This window comes from Narcine bancroftii, chromosome 2 (genome assembly GCF_036971445.1).
Source record: "Narcine bancroftii isolate sNarBan1 chromosome 2, sNarBan1.hap1, whole genome shotgun sequence".
NCBI classification, from domain to species: Eukaryota; Metazoa; Chordata; class Chondrichthyes; order Torpediniformes; family Narcinidae; genus Narcine; species Narcine bancroftii.
Window position 1 is genome coordinate 196947185 of NC_091470.1, and position 20098 is coordinate 196967282.

The 20098-nt window shown below is 52.3% G+C and overlaps 1 protein-coding gene across 1 annotated transcript in view; it reads right to left on the bottom strand.

Moving 5' to 3' along the window:
- Positions 1-20098, bottom strand: part of LOC138753051 (galactose-3-O-sulfotransferase 2-like) — a 30564-nt gene that overhangs the window by 5235 nt on the left and 5231 nt on the right. Inside the window, exon 3 of the mRNA XM_069915643.1 lies at positions 1563-1821. Within this exon, the coding sequence (XP_069771744.1) occupies positions 1563-1821 (259 nt within the window). The remainder of the gene's footprint in view (positions 1-1562; positions 1822-20098) is intronic.

Consider the following 20098-nt stretch of genomic DNA (forward strand, 5'->3'; position numbering starts at 1 on the left):
CAGACCTGCCCAGGCCATAACACCCCCACTGCCAGGCTTCACAGATACTTTGGATCTTGGGCCTCCACACCCTGCTCTTGGCATCACTCTGATACTTGGTCACAAGACCTTTTTGTCCTGAATTCTGCAGGCTCTTTTAAATACATCTTGGCAAACTGTAATCTGGCCACCCTGTTTCTGTGGCCAACTGGTGGTTTGCATCTTGGCAGCACATGAAGTCTTCTGCGGACAGTTGTCATTGATACGTCCGCACCTGCCTCCCGAAGAGTGTTTCTTATCTGTTGGACAGATGTTCTGGGGAATTTTACTTCATTATGATGAGAATTCTTTGGTCAGCAGTGGAGGTCTTCTTTGGAATACCAGTCCCTCTGCGATTACTGAGCTCACCAGTTCACTCTTCCTTCTTAATGATGGAGTATTTGGGTCATCCTAATGCCTCACAATGACTTTCACTGGCACAACTCTGGTCCTCATGTTGAAAAAATGGTGACTGCAGACTCCAAAAGTGATCAAAAGCTTAGTAGCAAGCCTACCTCCCTTCTATCTGCACCAATGAAACAGTTACACACACCTGAGTTCTCACAAACACCTGGGAAGCCAAATATCCCCAACATTACGGTGTCCTGAAATAGGGGAACTAGGCATACAAAGTGCTATAATTTCAACATGGTCAAACGAAAATGTCTACAAATATCCTGGAATAAAATCTTGCATGTGCACTTTAATTATATGTGAATTGTTTGATTACAAATTTAAAACCATGGAGCATAGGGGCAAATAAAAGAAAAGAATGTCTGCCCCAAACATTCTGGAGGGCAGTGTAGCTCCACACATAATGCTCTGGAATTATGCAAACTTAAGCTTTCCGGACGAACTCCAGAGTCAACCAGGATGTCGAGGACACATTAGACAGATACCCGAACAGGTAGATTCCATCCCAACGTGGCATTGGGAAATAGAGTAGAGGGGTGGAAGGATTAGTGTGAAGGTGGTGATTGCCTGTGTGTGCCAGGCGAGCTATGGCCTCATTGGCAGAGATGCTCTGATACCCCAGGAGGCACACGTTTGCTGTTATCTGAGCCTGAACTCACTGCGGTCAGGGGAATCTCGCCTGGATGTGGAGAAGATGCTTCCAGTCGTGGGAGCAACCTCAGAGCCAAAGCAACATCCCATTAAAACAGAAAATCTAGGAGAAGGTTCTCCGGCCGGGGTGGGGGGTGGGGGGGGGTGGGGGAATGTTGTGAAACCATGGGATTCAGACAGCCATGGAGGGGTAGATTTAAACTGCACTGAACAAACGTGCTGGAGAAACGCAGCAGGTCACGTAGCGTCCATTGGAAGTAAATGGTAACAAATGTTTCAGGGCTGGGTTTAAAGGTTCGACATAGATGCTATTCATCTATCAGGGAGAAGGTAGGAGAAGGTGGTGGAGAGGAGGAATATACCAGGTATGGTGTGGATGGTGCCAGCTCATTCAAAGGGCCAAATGGCCCTATTCTACTCTCAGATCTTCTTGCTATTGATTGGTGATGGATAAGGTCAGGGAGTGGGGGTGGCCTTACCTCGGGCAGGTTGAACCTCATGTGATTGCAGATGATGTTGTACTCCTTGCTGTGAGTCGGATTGAAACCCTTGACAAACCAGGCTTGGAAGAGACTAGGGTATCCCAAGTGGTCTAAGAAGGGAAGGGCGAAGGTCAGGTTCCTGCTGTCCCCGAACCGGTACAGGATGTTCAGCACGGTGCTACTGGCCGTCTTGTGGGTCTTCAGGAAGACCACGTGGGTCCTGGGCTGGCAGATCGGCTCTGGAGTAATCCCGAACCTGCGTTCAAAGGCAAGTCTCAGATCAGAGTGGAGATGAGACTTTATTGTCGTAGCCATGATTACAAAGCACAGAGGCAGAGAAATTCCTACTTGCTACAGGTTCGGGAGACACGCCAACTTCAATAGAAATACTTAAATGACCAAAATTTTCAATATGAAAGTGTGGTGGCACAGATCCTCATGGCGAACCGGCCATGCTTATATTGCCACGTTGCAGGGCAGCCATGGGGAAATGGCATCGTTAGAGGTTTCTCTCTGACTCCAGCATCCCTTCCAGCCCGCACCCTGGGCAGCAATTATGATGTCACTGATCTCATGCTACCCTTAAAGGGGAATAAAAACAGTCATTAATGACCCTCAACATGGTGGCTGTGTTTCTTCCACTGCTCACACCTCCACAAAAACATAGATCAATAGTTTGAATACTCAAACATGCTGGGGAAACTCAGCTGGACAGGCAGCATCAAGGGCAAGTGAAGGGTAACCCCAGTTTCGGGCTTGATCCCTTCGACCAGCAATCAGCAAAGGTAAGTCCCTGAATGCAAAAAGTGAATCGGGGCTATGATGGGGAAGTAGAAGGGGCAAGGGGAGGAGCGCAAGGCGAGAGGGTAAGAGGTCATCGGTGAATAGAGGTGGCAGGGTAGAATCGAAAGTGGCTGAGGAGTGGCGGGGAGATAGAGTAAGATGCCCAAACTGTTGACTACATTCTACTTCCAATGGATGCAAACCTCAGATCCTTCCCCTGACCACCAGCGTTCCAGGGAATTCCAGAGGGGGATGCGGGAATGATGTGTTGCACTGAAAATGGGAAGATCTGCAACTCGATCCACTGGGAGCAGGGAAGAGAAATGGGGAAGCAGCATAAACACGGTGGGTGGTTCTGGGGGCAGTTGGCGAGAAGAATGTGCAGATTGAGGGGAAAGGGAAGGTGGTGATTTCTGGGAAGCAATATCAGCACAGAGCAGAGGGGCTGAATTCTGTTTCGTTGATTTCACTGGTTGATCACATTTGGAATCTATTTGGGTATGAAATTAGAATGGTACCCAATCATGGATGACCCAAAGCAACAATGACCATCTGCAACCAATCACAACCATACCCACCCATGGCCAATCCCAACCCATCCTCACCCAATACCAACCCAACCATGACCAATCCCAACCCACCCACGGACAACCCCAGCCCAACCACACCCCATCCCAACCCACTCAAAAGCCGATCCTAAACCAACCACAGCCAATCTCAACCCACCCTCTGCCAATCCCAAACACCCACAGCTAATTCCAAACACCCACACCAATCCCAACCCACCCTCACACAATCCCAACCCAACTATGGCCAATTCAAACAAGCAAAACGTCCCAAATACCCACACCCAATCCCAACACATCCTCACCCAATCGTAACCCAACCACAGCTGATCCCAAACACCCAATCCTAACCCACCCAAAGTCTGATCCCAATTCATTTGCAGTCAATCCCAAATACCCACGACCAAATGCAAATGATTACAGTACGATTATGGTTAGATAGGGATCAGTATGGTCGTCAGGTTGGGATTGGCTGTGGCCAGGTCTGGTTGGGATTGGCTGTGGTCAAGTCAGGTTGGGATTGGCTATGGTCATCGGTTTGGGATTGGCTATGGTTAAGTCAGGTTGGGATTGACTGTGGTCAGGTCAGGTTGGGATTGACTGTGGTCAGGTCAGGTTCGGATTGGCTATGGTCAGGTCGGGGTTGGATTGGCTGTGGTCAGGTCAGGTTCAGATTGGATGTGGTCAAGATGGGTTGGGATTGGCTGTGGTCAGGTCCAGTTGGGATTATCTGTGGTCAGGTCCGGTTGGGATTTGGTGTGGTCAAGTCAGGTTGGGATTGGCTGTGGTCATCGGTTCAGGATTGGCTGTGGTTAAGACGGCTTGGGATTGGCTGTGAACAGGTTAGGTAGGGATTGACTATGGTCAGGTCAGGTTCAGATTGGGTGTGATCAGATCAGGTTCAGATTAGCTGTGGTCAAGATGGGTTTGAATTGGCTGTGGTAAGGTCTAGTTGGGATTATCTGTGGTTAAATTGGGTTGGGATTGATTGTGGTCAGCTCAGGTTGGGATTGGCTGTGGTCATTGGCTTGGGATTGGCTGAGGTCAGCTCAGGTTGGGATTGGCTGTGGTCATTGGGTTGGGATTAGCTGAGGTCAGGTCTGGTTGGGATTGGCTGTGGTTAAGTCAGGTAGGGATTGCTGTGGTCAGGTAAGGTTGGGATTTACTGTGGTTGTCGTAGTACAGATTCTATCACTGATGTATATATGTGTATATTCTAGTTTAGGATGGCTGTGATTGGCTGAGAGCATAGCCACACCTATTGGCAGGTTTTAAAGTGTTGCTCCTAGCCAGACTCAGATCATTCTGGACTGGTCGACCTACATGTGATACATTCCAGTCTTTTGTTAATAAAAGCCTTGGTTCGGATCAACAAGTCTTTAATTCTTTCGATGTGCACTACAATTTTATTAACAAAACCTTTTCCAGGGATGGAGCATATGCTGCTACCAGAACACCTCAACAATGACCCGCAGTCAGCTACTGTCCCAAATGACTTCAAGCACTGTGTGAGGTGTTTTGAGGCTTACCTACAGCACTCTGATGCTGCCGTGGTGGAGGACGGCCATCAACTGCTAGTATTGATGTCTATGGTGTCCCCGAGGGTTTACGAGAGCATCAAGGACACAGCCACCTACACACAGCAGTCATGAAGGTGCTGAAGGGACTCTACGAGTGACCTGCAAACAGGGTCTACACCTAGTACAAGCTAGCAACCAGGAGGCAACTGCCCAATGAGTCCTGTAGAGTTTACCTCCAAGCACTAAGATTACTGTGCAGAGCCTGTGCCTGCACAGAGAGAACTGCAGCTGAGACCACCAACGATCTCATTCAGGATACTTATGTGGCTGGGTTCAGATTAAATAAGGTGAGGCAGCGCCTGCTAAAGCACAGGGGAGAAAACCTAGAGGACGCGACCCGGATCGCAGAGATGATAAAGGCTGCAGTCTTAAGTATGAATGTTTACTCTCAGGGATGGACCCCACGCTATGAAGTGAGTAGGATGCCTGCTCTTAACTCTACTACCACACGGCCTTCCAATGGCCTGGCTGCCACTGCTACCCTTCTTGATGTGACCCCGAAGTGCTACATCTGCAGGAGGGACAAGCACAGCAGGTCCCAATGTCCTGCAAGGAAGGCCAGGTGCCAGAAGTGCCTTAAAAATGGCCACTTTCCTGTAGTCTGTTGCTCCAAAAAGGCTCCCGCCAAATACAGTGCCTCATGTGAGGCCCAACCACCATCCGCTCATTCAAACTTCTCTTCATCAGAGCTCTCATCCAATGAGAGTGAGGGCCTGACCTGACCACAGACAACCCTGTGGTCAGGTTGGCTTGGGATGGGCTGTGGGGAGGTCAGGTTCAGATTGGCTGTGGTCAGGTCGGGTTCAGATTGGCTGGGTCAGGTTGGTTTGCGGTTGTCTCTGGTCAGGTCGGGTTGTGGTTGTCTCTGGTCAGGTCGGGTTGTGATAGGGTGTTCTCAGGTCGGTTGGGATTGGCTGTTGTCAAGTCGGGTTGGGATTAGCGATGGTCAGGTAGGGTTGGGGTTCGTTGTGTTCTGGTCGGGTTGGGGTTGGCTGTAGTCAGGTCAGGTTGGGATAGGCTGTAGTCAGGTTTGGATGGAATTGGCTATGGTCAGGTTGGGTGGGATTAGCTGTGGTCATCATTTGGCATTGGCTGTGGTCAAGTCTGGTTGGGATTGGCGGTGGTCAGGTCAGGTTGGGATTGGCTTTGGTCATTGGTTGGGATTGGCTGTTGTCATCGGTTGGGATTGGCTGTTGTCAAGTCAAATTGGGATTGGCTATGGTCTGGTAGGGTTGGGGTTCATTGTTTTCAGGTCAGGTTAGGGTTGGCCGTAGTCAGGTCAGGTTGGGATAGGCTGTTGTCAGGTTTGGATGGTATTGGCTGTGGTCAGGTTGGGTGGGATTGGCTGTGGTCATCATTTGGCATTGGCTGTGGTCAGGTCGGGTTCGGATTGGCTGGGTCAGGTCGGGTTGCGGTTGTCTCTGGTCAGGTCGGGTTGTGGTTGTCTCTGGTCAGATCGGGTTGTGATAGGGTGTTCTCAGGTCGGTTGGGATTGGCTGTTGTCAAGTCGGGTTGGGATTGGCTATGGTCAGGTAGGGTTGGGGTTCATTGTGTTCAGGTCGGGTTGGGGTTGGCTGTAGTCAGGTCAGGTTGGGATAGGCTGTGGTCAGGTTTGGATGGGATTGGCTGTGGTCAGGTTGGGTGGGATTGACTGTGGTAATCATTTGGCATTGGCTGTGGTCAAGTCGGGTTGGGATTGGCGGTGGTCAGGTCAAGTTGGGGTTGCCGGTGGTCCGGTCGGGATGGGGTTGGCGTTGATCAGGTTGGGATTGACTGGGTTTGAATTGGCTGTGGTCAAGTCGGGTTTTGATTGGCTGTAATCAGATTGATTTGCCTGAGGTCAGGTCGGGTGGTATTGACTGTGGCCAAGTCGGGTAGGGATGGCTGTGATCCAGTCTGTTTGGTATTGCCTGTGGTCAGGTTGCATTGGGATTGGCTCTGGTCATCTCGGATTGGGATTGGCAGTCGTCAGTTCATGTTGGGATTTCTGTGGTCAGGTCGTGTTGAGATTGAATGTGGCAAGTAGGATTGGGAGTGGTCAGTTCGGGTTGAGATTGGCTCTGGTCAGATTGGGTTGGGATTGGCTGTGGTCAGGTCAGGTATGTTTGGCTTTGTTCATCGATTGGTATTTGCTTTGGTAAAATTGGGTTTGGAATGGCTTTGGTCAGGTCAGGATGGGGTTGGCTGTGGTCAGGTTGGATAGGGGTTGGCTGTGGTCAGGTCGGATGGGATTGGCTGTGGTCAGGTCGGATGGGATTGGCTGTGGTCAGGTCGGGTGGGATTGACTGTGGTCAGGTCGGGTGGGATTGACTGTGGTCAGGTCGGATAGGGGTTGGTTGTGGCCAGTTTGCGTTGGGATTGACTGGGGTTGAATTGGCTGTGGTTGAATTGGCTGTGGTCAAGTCGGGTTGGGATTGGCTGTAATCAGGTCAGGTTGTTTTTGGAGGTGGTCAGGTCAGGTTGGGATTGGCTGTGGTCAGGTCGGATGGGATTAGCTGTGGTCAGGTCGGGTGGGATTGACTGTGGTCATCGGTTGGCATTGGCAGTGGTCCAGTCGCATTAGGATTGGCTGTGGTCACGTCGGGATGAGACTGGCTCTGGTCATCTCGGATTAGGATTGACTGTGGTCACGTAGCGTTGGGATTAGCTGTGGTCAGGTCGACTTGGGATGGGCTCTGGGGAGGTCAGGTTCAGATTGGCTGTGGTCAGGTCGGGTTCAGATTGGCTGGGTCAGGTTGGTTTGCGGTTGTCTCTGGTCAGGTCGGGTTGTGGTTATCTCTGGTCAGGTCGGGTTGTGATAGGGTGTTCTCAGGTCGGTTGGGATTGGCTGTTGTCAAGTCGGGTTGGGATTAGCGATGGTCAGGTAGGGTTGGGGTTCGTTGTGTTCTGGTCGGGTTGGGGTTGGCTGTAGTCAGGTCAGGTTGGGATAGGCTGTGGTCAGGTTTGGGTGGGATTGGCTGTGGTCAGGTTGGGTGGGATTAGCTGTGGTCATCATTTGGCATTGGCTGTGGTCAAGTCTGGTTGGGATTGGCGGTGGTCAGGTCAGGTTGGGATTGGCTTTGGTCATCGGTTGGGATTGGCTGTTGTCAAGTCAAGTTGGGATTGGCTATGGTCTGGTAGGGTTTGGGTTCATTGTTTTCAGGTCAGGTTGGGGTTGGCCGTAGTCAGGTCAGGTTGGGATAGGCTGTTGTCAGGTTTGGATGGTATTGGCTGTGGTCAGGTTGGGTGGGATTGGCTGTGGTCATCATTTGGCATTGGCTGTGGTCAAGTCAGGTTGGGATTGGCGGTGGTCAGGTCAGGTTGGGGCTGCCGGTGGTCCGGTGGGGATGGGGTTGGCTGTGGTCAGGTCAGGATGGAGTTGGCTGTGGTCATGTCGGATAGGGATTGGCGCTGATCAGGTTGGGATTGACTGGGTTTGAATTGGCAGTGGTCAAGTCGGGCTTTGATTGGCTGTAATCAGATTGATTTTCCTGGGGTCAGGTCGGGTGGTATTGACTGTGGCCAAGTCGGGTAGGGATGGCTGTGGTCCGGTCGGTTTGGTATTGCCTGTGGTCAGGTTGCGTTGGGATTGGCTCTGGTCATCTCGGATTGGGTATGGCTGTGGTCAGTTCGTGTTGGGATTTCTGTGGTCAGGATCCATTGTGATTGAATGTGGCAGGTAGGATTGGTACTGGACAGTTCGGGTTGAGATTGGCTCTGGTCAGATTGGGTTGGGATTGGCTGTGGTCAGGTCGTGATGGGGTTGGTTCTGGTCAGGTCGGGTTGTGATAGGGTGTTGTTAGGTCGGATTGAGATAGGCTGTGGTCAAATTGGGTTGGGATTGGCTGTGGCTAAATTGGGTAGGGTTTGCTGTGGTCAGGTCCTGTTGGGATTGGCAGTGGTCAAGATTTGGTGGGGTTTCCTGTGGTCAGGTTGGGTTGGAATTGGCTGTGGTCAGAGTAGCTTGGGGTTGGCTGTGGCCAGGTTGGTTTGGGATTGGTTGCGGTAAGTTCGGGTTGAGATTGACTTGGTGAGGTCGGGTTGGAAGTGGCTGTGCTCAAGTCGGGTTGGAATAGGCTGTGGTCAGGTCGGGTGCGGTTGCCTGTGGTCAGATTGGGTTGGGATTAATTGTGGTCAGGTCAGCCTGAGATTGGCTGTGATGAGATATGGTTTTGGTTGTCTGTGGACAGGTAGGGTTGGGATTGACTGTGGTCAGGTCGGGTTGGGTTTGGATGTGGTCAGGTCAGGTTGGGTTTGGATGTGGTCAGGTCGGCTTGAGATTGGCTCTTGTCAGGTCAGGTTGGAAGTGGCTGTGCTCTTAGGGTTGGGATTGTCTGTGGTCAGATTGGGTTGTGGTTGGCTGTGGTTAGGTCGTGTTGAAATTGGCTGAAGCCACGTTGGGTTGCGGTTGACTGTGGTCAAGTCAGGTTGGGATAGGATGTGGTCAGATTTGGTTGGGATTAATTGTGGTCTGGTCAGGTTGGGATTGGCAGTGGTCAGATTTCGTTGGGGTTTCCTGTGGTCAGGTCAGGTTGGGGTTGGCTGTGGTCAGGTCGTGTTGGGTTTGCTGTGGTCATATTTGTTTAGGATTGTCTGTGGTCATATTGGGTTGTGGTTGGCTGTGGTTAGGTCATGTTGGAATTGGCTGAAGCCACGTCGGGTTGCGGTTGACTGTGTTCGAGTCAAGTTGTGATTGGCTGTGGTCATCGGTTGGCATTGGCAGTGGTCCAGTCGCATTGGGATTGGCTGTGGTCACGTTGGGATGAGACTGGCTCTGGTCATCTCGGATTAGGATTGACTGTGGTCACGTAGCGTTGGGATAAGCTGTGGTCAGGTCGACTTGGGATGGGCTTGGGATGGGCTGTGGGGAGGTCAGGTTCAGATTGGCTGTGGTCAGGTCGGGTTCAGATTGGCTGGGTCAGGTTGGTTTGCGGTTGTCTCTGGTCAGGTCGGGTTGTGGTTGTCTCTGGTCAGGTCGGGTTGTGATAGGGTGTTCTCAGGTCGGTTGGGATTGGCTGTTGTCAAGTCGGGTTGGGATTAGCGATGGTCAGGTAGGGTTGGGGTTCATTGTGTTCTGGTCGGGTTGGGGTTGGCTGTAGTCAGGTCAGGTTGGGATAGGCTGTGGTCAGGTTTGGATGGGATTGGCTGTGGTCAGGTTGGGTGGGATTAGCTGTGGTCATCATTTGGCATTGGCTGTGGTCAAGTCTGGTTGGGATTGGCGGTGGTCAGGTCAGGTTGGGATTGGCTTTGGTCATCGGTTGGGATTGGCTGTTGTCAAGTCAAGTTGGGATTGGCTATGGTCTGGTAGGGTTGGGGTTCATTGTTTTCAGGTCAGGTTGGGGTTGGCCGTAGTCAGGTCAGGTTGGGATAGGCTGTTGTTAGGTTTGGATGGTATTGGCTGTGGTCAGGTTGGGTGGGATTGGCTGTGGTCATCATTTGGCATTGGCTGTGGTCAAGTCAGGTTGGGATTGGCGGTGGTCAGGTCAGGTTGGGGCTGCCGGTGGTCCGGTGGGGATGGGGTTGGCTGTGGTCAGGTCAGGATGGAGTTGGCTGTGGTCATGTCGGATAGGGGTTGGCGTTGATCAGTTTGGGATTGACTGGGTTTGAATTGGCTGTGGTCAAGTCAGGCTTTGATTGGCTGTAATAAGATTGATTTGCCTGGGGTCAGGTCGGGTGGTATTGACTGTGGCCAAGTTGGGTAGGGATGGCTGTGGTCCGGTTGGTTTGGTTTTACCTGTGGTCAGGTTGCGTTGGGATTGGCTCTGGTCATCTCGGATTGGGATTGGCTGTGGTCAGATTGGGTTGGGATTGGCTGTGGTCAGGTCGTGATGGGGTTGGCTCTGGTCAGGTCGGGTTGTGATAGGGTGTTGTCAGGTCGGGTTGAGATTGGCTGTGGTCAAATTGGGTTGGAATTGGCTGTGGCAAAATTTGGTAGGGTTTGCTGTGGTCAGGTCCTGTTTTGGCTGTGGTCAGGTCGTGATGGGGTTGGCTGTGGTCAGGTCGTGATGGGGTTGGCTGTGGTCAGGTCGTGTTGGGTTTGGCTGTGGTCAGATTGGGTTGGGATTAATTGTGGTCTGGTCAGGTTGGGATTGGCAGTGGTCAGATTTGGTTGGGGTTTCCTGTGGTCAGGTCAGGTTGGGGTTGACTGTGGTCAGGTCGTGTTGGGATTTCTGTGGTTAGGGTGCATTGTGATTGAATTTGGCAGGATTGATTGGTAGTGGTCAGTTCATGTTGAAATTGGCTGAGGTCAAATTGTATTGCGATTGACTGTGGTCAGGTTGTAATTGTGTTGGCTCTGGTCAGTTCGGGTTGTAATAGGGTGTTGTCAGGTTGAGTTGAGATTGGCTGTGGTCAAATTGGGTTGGGATTGGCTGTGGCTAAATTGGGTAGGGTTTGCTGTGGTCAGGTCCTGTTGGGATTGGCAGTCGTCAAGATTTGGTGGGGTTTCCTGTGGTCAGGTCAGGTTGGAATTGGCTGTGGTCAGAGTAGCTTGGGGTTGACTGTGGCCAGGTTGGTTTGGGATTGGCTGCGGTAAGTTCGGGTTGAGATTGACGTGGCGAGGTCGGGTTGGAATAGGCTGTGGTCAGGTCGGGTTGCGGTTGCCTGTGGTCAGATTGGGTTGGGATTAATTGTGGTCAGTTCGGCCTGAGATTGGCTGTGATGAGATATGGTTTTGGTTTTCTGTGGCCAGGTAGGGTTGGGATTGGCTGTGGTCAGGTTGGGTTGGGTTTGGATGTGGTCAGGTCGGGTTGAGATTGGCTCTGGTCAGGTCGGGTTGGAAGTGGCTGTGCTCATAGGGTTGGGATTGTCTGTGGTCAGATTGGGTTGTGGTTGTCTGTGGTTAAGTCATGTTAGAATTTGCAGAAGCCACATTGGGTTAGGGTTGACCGTGGTCAAGTCAGGTTTGGATTGGCTTTGGTCATCGGTTGGGATTGGCTGTTGTCAAGTCGAGTTGGGATTGGCTATGGTCAGGTAGGGTTAGGTTTCGTTGATTCCAGGTCAGGTTGGGGTTGGCTGTAGTGAGGTCAGGTTGGGATAGGCTGTGGTCAGGTTTGGATGGGATTGGCTGTGGTCATCATTTGGTGTTGGCTGTGGTCAAGTCGGGTTGGGATTGGCATGGTCAGGTCAGGTTGGGGTTGCCGGTGGTCCGGTCGGGATGGGGTTGGCTGTGGTCAGGTCAGGATGGAGTTGGCTGTGGTCATGTCGGATAGGAGTTGGCATTGATCAGGTTGGGATTGACTGGGTTTGAATTGGCTGTGGTCAAGTCTGGTAGGAATTGGCTGTAATCAGGTCGGGTTGGGTTTGGCTGGGGTCAGGTCAGTGGGATTGACTGTTGAGACGTCCGGTGGTATTGACTGTGGTCAGGTCATGTTGTGTTTGCTGTGGTCATATTGGTTTGGGATTGTCTGTGGTCATATTGGGTTGAGGTTGGCTGTGGTTAGGTCGTGTTGGAATTGGCTGAAGCCACTTCGGGTTGCAGTTGACTGTGTTCAAGTCAAGTTGCGATTGGCTTTGGTCATAGGTTGGCATTGCTGTGGTCAAGTTGGGTTGGGATTGGAGGTGGTTAGGTCGGGTTGGGATTGGCTGTGGTCAGGTTGGATCAGAGTTGGCTGTTGTCAGTTCTGGTTGGGATAGGCTGTGGTCAGGTCAGGTGGGATTGGCTTTGGTCATCAGTTGGCATTGGCTGTGGTCAAGTCAGGTTGGGATTGGAGGTGGTCAGGTCGGGTTGGGATTGGCTGTGGTGAGGTTGGGTCAGAGTTGGCTGTGGACAGTTCTGCTTGGGATAGGCTGTGGTCCAGTCAGGTGGGATTGACTGTGGTCAGGTCGGGTTGGGATTTCCTGTGATCAGGTCGGGTTGGGGTTGGCTGTGGTTAGGTCGTGTTGGGATTTCTGTGGTCAGGGCGCATTGTGATTGAATTTGGCAGGATTGATTGGTAGTGGTCAGTTCGTGTTGTAATTGGCTGAGGTCAAATTGTATTTGGATTAACTGTGGTCAGGTTGTGATGAGGTTGGCTCTGGTCAGGTCAGGTTGTGATAGGGTGTTGTCAGGTTGGGTTGAGATTGACTGTGGTCAAATTGGGTCGGAATTGGCTGTGGCCAAATTGGGTAGGGTTTGCTGTGGTCATGTCCTGTTGGGATTGGCAGTGGTCAAGATTTGGTGTGGTTTCCTGTGGTCAGGTTGGGTTGGAATTGGCTGTGGTCAGAGTAGCTTGGGGTTGGCTGTGGCCAGGTTGGTTTGGGATTGGTTGCGGTAAGTTCGGGTTGAGATTGACGTGGTGAGGTCGGGTTGGAAGTGGCTGTGCTCAAGTCGGGTTGGAATAGGCTGTGGTCAGGTCGGGTGCAGTTGCCTGTGGTCAGATTGGGTTGGGATTAATTGTGGTCAGGTCAGCCTGAGATTGGCTGTGATGTGATATGGATTTGGTTGTCTGTGGCCATGTAGGGTTGGGATTGGCTGTGGTCAGGCAGGTTGGGTTTGGATGTGGTCAGGTCGGGTTGGGTTTGGATGTGGTCAGGTCGGCTTGAGATTGGCTCTTGTCAGGTCGGGTTGGAAGTGGCTGTGCTCTTCGGGTTGGGATTGTCTGTGGTCAGATTGGGTTGTGGTTGGCTGTGGTTAGGTCGTGTTGGAATTGGCTGAAGTCACGTTGGGTTGCGGTTGACTGTGGTCAAGTCAGGTTGGGATAGGATGTGGTCAGGTTTGGTTGGGATTGACTGTGCTCAAGTCCATTTGTGATTGGCTCTAGTCATTGCGATTGAATTGACTGTGGTCAGGTCGGGTTGGGGTTGGCTATGGTCAGGTCGGGTTGGGGTTCATTGTGTTCAGGTCAGGATGGAGGTGACTGTTGTCAAGTCAGGTTGGGATAGGATGTGGTCAGATTTGGTTGGGATTGACTGTGCTCAATTCCGTTTGTGATTGGCTCTAGTCATTGCGATTGAATTGACTGTGGTCAGGTCGGGTTGGGGTTGGCTATGGTCAGGTCGGGTTGGGGTTCATTGTGTTCAGGTCAGGATGGAGGTGACTGTTGTCAAGTCAGGTTGGGATAGGATGTGGTCAGATTTGGTTGGGATTGACTGTGCTCAATTCCGTTTGTGATTGGCTCTAGTCATTGCGATTGAATTGACTGTGGTCAGGTCGGGTTGGGGTTGGCTGTGGTCATGTCGGATTGGTGTTGGCGTTGATCAGGTTGGGATTGACTGAGTTCGAATTGGCTGTGGTCAAGTCGGGTTGGAATTGCCTGTAATCAGGTCGGGTTGGGTTTGGCTAGGGTCAGGTTGGGTGGGATTGACTGTGGTGACGTCGGGTGGTATTGACTGTGGTCAGGTTGTGTTGGGTTTGCTGTGGTCATATTGGTTTGTGATTGTCTGTGGTCAGATTGGGTTGTGGTTGGCTGTGGTTAGATCGTGTTGGAATTGGCAGAAGCCACGTTGGGGTGCGGTTGACTGTGGTCAAGTCAGGTTGTGATTGGCTTTGGTCATCTGTTGGGATTGGCTGCGATCAAGTTGGGTTGGGATTGGAGGTGGTCAGGTTGGGTTGGGATTGGCTGTGGTCAGGTTGGGACAGAGTTGGCTGTGGTCAGTTCTGGTTGGGATTGGCTGGGTCAGGTCGGGTTGCGGTTGTCTCTGGTCAGGTCAGTTGGGACTGGCTGTTGTCAAGTCGGGTTGGGATTGGCTATGGTCAGGTAGGGTTGGGGTTCATTGTGTTCAGGTCGGGTTGGGGTTGGCTGTAGTCAGGTCAGGTTAGGATAGGCTGTGGTCAGGTTTGGATGGGATTGGTTGTGGTCAGGTTGGGTGGGATTGGCTGTGGTCATCATTTGGCATTGGCTGTGGACTGGTCGGGTTGGGCTTGGCAGTGGTCAGGTCAGGTTGGGGTTGCCGGTGGTCCGGTCGGGATGGGGTTGGCTGTGGTCATGTCGGATTGGTGTTGGCGTTGATCAGGTTGGGATTGACTGAGTTCGAATTGGCTGTGGTCAAGTCGGGTTGGAATTGCCTGTAATCAGGTCGGGTTGGGTTTGGCTGGGGTCAGGTTGGGTGGGATTGACTGTGGTGACGTCGGGTGGTCAGGTTGTGTTGGGTTTGCTGTGGTCATGTTGGTTTGGGATTGTCTGTGGTCAGATTGGGTTGTGGTTGGCTGTGGTTAGATCGTGTTGGAATTGGCTGAAGCCACGTTGAGTTGCGGTTGACTGTGGTCAAGTCAGGTTGCGATTGACTTTGGTCATCTGTTGGCATTGGCTGCGGTCAAGTTGGGTTGGGATTGGAGGTGGTCAGGTTGGGTTGGGATTGGCTGTGGTCAGGTTGGGTCACAGTTGGCTGTGTTGTTACTTCTGGTTGGGATAGGCCTGTGGTCAGGTCGGGTGGGATTGGCTTTGGTCATAGGTTGGCATTGGCTGTGGTCAAGTCGGGTTGGGATTGGAGGTGGTCAGGTCAGGTTGGGATTGGCTGTGGTGAGGTTGGGTCAGAGTTGGCTGTGGCCAGTTCTGGTTGGAATTGTCAGTGGTCAGGTTGGGTTGGTTTGGCTGGGGTCAGGTCAGGTGGGATTGACTGTGGAAAGGTCTGGTGGGATTGAATGTGGTCACGTCGGGTTGGGATTGCCTGTTGTCAGGTCGGGTTGGGATTGGCTGTGTTCAGGTCAGGATTGTATTGGCTGTGGTCAGGTTGGGTTAGTGTTTGTGGTGGTCAAGTTGTGCTGGGGTTGGCCGTGGTCAGGTCGGGATGGGGTTGGCTGTGGTCAGGTCGTGATGGGATTTCTGTGGTCTGGGTGCATTTTGATTGAATTTGGCAGGATTGATTAGTAGTGGTCAGTTCGTGTTGAAATTGGCTGAGGTCAAATTTTATTGGGATTGACTGTGGTCAGGTCGTGATGGGGTTGGCTCTAGTCAGGTCAGGTTGTTATAGGGTGTTGTCAGGTCGGGTTGAGATTGGCTGTGGTCAAATTGGGGTTGGAATTGGCTGTGGCTAAATTGGGTAGGGTTTGCTGTGGTCAGGTCCTGTTGGGTTTGGCTGTGGTCAGATTGGGTTGGGATTAATTGTGGTCTGGTCAGGTTGGGATTGGCAGTGGTCAGATTTGGTTGGAGTTTCCTGTGATCAGGTCAGGTTGGTTTGGCTGGGTCAGGTCGGGTGGGATTGACTTTGGAGAGGTCTGGTGGGATTGAATGTGGTCACGTCGGGTTGGGATTACCTGTGGTCAGGTCGGGTTGGGTTTGGCTGCGTTCAGGTCAGGATTGTATTGGCTGTGGTCAGGTTGGGTTAGGGTTTGTGGTGGTCAGGTTGTGTTGGGGTTGGCCGTGGTCAAGTTGGGTTGGGGTTGGCTGTGGTCAGTTCGTGTTGGGATTTCTGTGGTCAGGGTGCATTGTGATTGAATTTGGCAGGATTGATTGGTAGTGGTCAGTTCGTGTTGAAATTGGCTGAGGTCAAATTTTATTGGGATTGACTGTGGTCAGGTCGTGATTGGGTTGGCTCTGGTCAGGTCAGGTTGTGATAGGGTGTTGTCAGGTCGGGTTGAGATTGGCTGTGGTCAAATTGGGTTGGAATTGGCTGTGGCCAAATTGGGTAGGGTTTGCTGTGGTCAGGTCCTGTTGGGATTGGCTGTGGCCAGATTGGATTAGGGTTTGCTGTGTTCAGGTCCTGTTTGGATTGGCTGTGGTCAGGTAGTGTTGGGTTTGGCAGTGGTCAGATTGGGTTGGGATTAATTGTGGTCTGGTCAGGTTGTGATTGGCAGTAGTCAGTGTTTGGGGTTTCCTGTGGTCAGGTCGGGTTGGGGTTGGCTGTGGTCAGGTCATGTTGGGATTTCTGTGGTCAGGGTGCATTGTGATTGACTTTGGCAGGATGGATTGGTAGTGGTCAGTTTGTTGAAATTGGCTGAGGTCAAATTGTATTGGGATTAACTGTGGTCAGGTCATGATGGTGTTGGCTCTGCTCAGTTCGGGTTGTGATAGGGTGTTGTCAGGTTAGATTGAGATTGGCTGTGGTCAAATTGGGTTGGAATTGGCTGTGGTCAGAGTGGCTTGGGGTTGGCTGTGGCCAGGTTGATTTGGGATTGGCTGCGGTAACTTCGGGTTGGGATTGACGTGGTGATGTCGGGTTGGAATTGGCTGTGCTCATGTCGGGTTGGAATAGGCTGTGGTCAGGTCGGGTTGCGGTTGCCTGTGGTCAGATTGGGTTGGCATTAATTGTGGTCAGGTCAGCCTGAGATTGGCTGTGATGAGATATGGTTTGGTTGTCTGTGGCCAGGTAGGGTTAGGATTGGCTGTGGTCAGGTTGGGTTGGGATTGGCTGTGTTGAGGTCGGGTTGGAATTTGTTGTGGTCAGATCGGGTTGTGATTTGTGTGGTCAGATCACATTGAGATTGAATGTGGCAGGTTGGATTAGTAGTGGTCAGTTCGGGTTGAGATCGGCTGTGGCCAGGTCGGGTTGGTTTTTGCTGTGGTCATGTCTGATTGGGTTTGCCTGTGATCAGGTTGGGTTGGGGTTGGCTGTGGAGAGCACGGTTTGGGATTGGCTGTGGTCAGTTCGTGATTGGTTTGGCTGTGGTCAGATTGTTTTGGGACTGACTGTGGTCAGATTGGGTTGTGGTTGGCTGTGATTAGGTCGTGTTGGAATTGGCTGAAGCCACGTTGGGTTGGGGTTGACTGTGGTCAAGTCAGGTTGGGTTTGGCTATGGTAAGGCCGGGTTGGTATTCATTGTTTTCAGGTCGGGTTAGGGTTGGCTGTAGTCAAGACGGGTTGGGATTCGTTGTGGTCAGTTCCGGTTGAGATCAGCTGTGGTCAGGTCTGATTGGTTTTTGCTGTGGTCATGTCGGATAGTGTTTGGCTGTGATCAGATCGGGTTGGACTTGGCTGTGGTCAGGTCGGGTTGGGCTTGGCTGTGGTCAGGTCGGGTTGGGCTTGGCTGTGGTCAGGTTGGGTTGGGCTTGGCTGTGGTCAGGTCGGGTTGGGCTTGGCTGTGGTCAGGTCGGGTTGGGCTTGGCTGTGGTCAGGTCGGGTTGGGCTTGGCTGTGGTCAGGTCGGGTTGGGCCTGGCTGTGGTCAGGTCGGGATGGGGTTGGCTGTGGTCAGGTCGGATAGGGGTTGGCTGTGGTCATTTCAGATCGGGGTTGGCTGTGGTCATTTCGGATCGGGGTTGGCTGTGGTCATTTCGGATTGAAGTTGGCTTTGGTCATTTCGGATCGTGGTTGGCTGTGGTAATTTCAGATTGGGGTTGGCTGTGGCAAGGTCACGTTGGGATTGACTGTGGTCAGGTCGGGTTGAGATTGACTGTGGTCAGTTCGGGTTGGGATTTCTCTGATCAGGTAGCGTTGAGATTGAATGTGACTGGTTGGATTGGTAGTGGTCAGTTCGGGTTGAGATTTGCTGTGGTTATATTGGGTTGGGATTGACTGTGGATGTGATTGGCTCTGGTCATTGGGTTTAAATTGGCTGTGGTCAGGTCAGGTTGGCATTGGCTGTGGTCAGGTCAGGTGGGATTGGATTTTGTCATCGGTTTGTATTTGCTGTGATAAATTCGGATTGGGATTGCCTGTGGTCAGGTCGGGTTGGGATTGGCTGTGCTCAGGTCGGGTTGGGATTGGCTGTGCTCAGGTCGGGTTGGGATTGGCTGTGGTCAGGTGGATGTGATTGGCTCTGGTCATTGGGTTTGAATTGGCTGTGGTCAGGTCGGGTTGGCATTGGCTGTGGTCAGGTCAGGTGGGATTGGCTTTGTCATCGGTTGGTATTTGCTGTGGTAAATTCGGGATGGGATTGGCTGTGGTCAGGTTGGGTTGGGATTGACTATGGTAAAGTGCGGTTGTAATTGGCTTTGGTTATTGGGTTTGAATTGGCTGTGGTCAGATCGGGTTGGGGTTGGCTGTGGTCAGGTCGGGTGGAATTGACTGTGGTCAGCTCGGGTGGAATTGACTGTGGTCAGGTCGGGTGGAATTGACTGTGGTCAGGTCGGGTGGAATTGACTGTGGTCAGGTCAGGTTGGGATTGGCTGTGGTCCGTTCGGGTTGGGATTGACTGTGGTCAGGTCGGGTTGGGATTGGCTGTGGTCAGGTTGGGTTGGGATTGGCTGTGGTCAGGTCAGGTTGGGATTGGCTGTGGTCAGGTCAGGTTGGGATTGGCTGTGGTCAGGTCGGGTGGAATTGACTGTAGTCAGGTCAGGTTGGTATTTCTCTGATCAGGTTGCGTTGAGATTGAATGTGGCTGGTTGGATTGGTAGTGGTCAGTTCGGGTTGAGATTGGCTGTGGTCAGATTGTGTTGGGATTGACTGTGGTCAGGTCAGGTTGGCATTGACTGTGGTCATGTCGGGTGAGATTGGCTGTGGTCATCGGTTGGTATTGGCTGTGGTCCGGTCGGGTTGGGGTTGGCTGTGGTCGGGTCGGGTTGGGGTTGGCTGTGGTCGGGTCGGGTTGGGGTTGGCTGTGGTCGGGTCGGGTTGGGGTTGGCTGTGGTCGGGTCGGGTTGGGATTGGCTGTGGTCAGGATGGGTGGGGTTGGCTGTGGTCAGGATGGGTGGGGTTGGCTGTGGTTAGATTGGGTTGTGTTTGACTGTGGTCGTGATTGGCTGTGGTCAGGACAGGTGGGATTGGCTTTGGTCAGGACAGGTGGGATTGGCTTTGGTCATCGGTTGGTATTGGCTGTGGTAAAGTCGGATTGGGATTGGCTGTGGTGAGGTCGGGTTGGGATTGGCTGTGGTGAGGTTGGGTTGGGATTGGCTTTGGTCATCGGTTGGTATTGGCTGTGGTCTGGACAGGTGGGATTGGATTTGGTCATCGGTTTGTATTTGCTGTGATAAATTCGGATTGGGATTGCCTGTGGTCAGGTCGGGTTGGGATTGGCTGTGCTCAGGTCGGGTTGGGATTGGCTGTGCTCAGGTCGGGTTGGGATTGGCTGTGGTCAGGTGGATGTGATTGGCTCTGGTCATTGGGTTTGAATTGGCTGTGGTCAGGTCGGGTTGGCATTGGCTGTGGTCAGGTCAGGTGGGATTGGCTTTGTCATCGGTTGGTATTTGCTGTGGTAAATTCGGGATGGGATTGGCTGTGGTCAGGTTGGGTTGGGATTGACTATGGTAAAGTGCGGTTGTAATTGGCTTTGGTTATTGGGTTTGAATTGGCTGTGGTCAGATCGGGTTGGGGTTGGCTGTGGTCAGGTCGGGTGGAATTGACTGTGGTCAGCTCGGGTGGAATTGACTGTGGTCAGGTCGGGTGTAATTGACTGTGGTCAGGTCGGGTGGAATTGACTGTGGTCAGGTCAGGTTGGGATTGGCTGTGGTCCGTTCGGGTTGGGATTGACTGTGGTCAGGTCGGGTTGGGATTGGCTGTGGTCAGGTTGGGTTGGGATTGGCTGTGGTCAGGTCAGGTTGGGATTGGCTGTGGTCAGGTCAGGTTGGGATTGGCTGTGGTCAGGTCGGGTGGAATTGACTGTAGTCAGGTCAGGTTGGTATTTCTCTGATCAGGTTGCGTTGAGATTGAATGTGGCTGGTTGGATTGGTAGTGGTCAGTTCGGGTTGAGATTGGCTGTGGTCAGATTGTGTTGGGATTGACTGTGGTCAGGTCAGGTTGGCATTGACTGTGGTCATGTCGGGTGAGATTGGCTGTGGTCATCGGTTGGTATTGGCTGTGGTCCGGTCGGGTTGGGGTTGGCTGTGGTCGGGT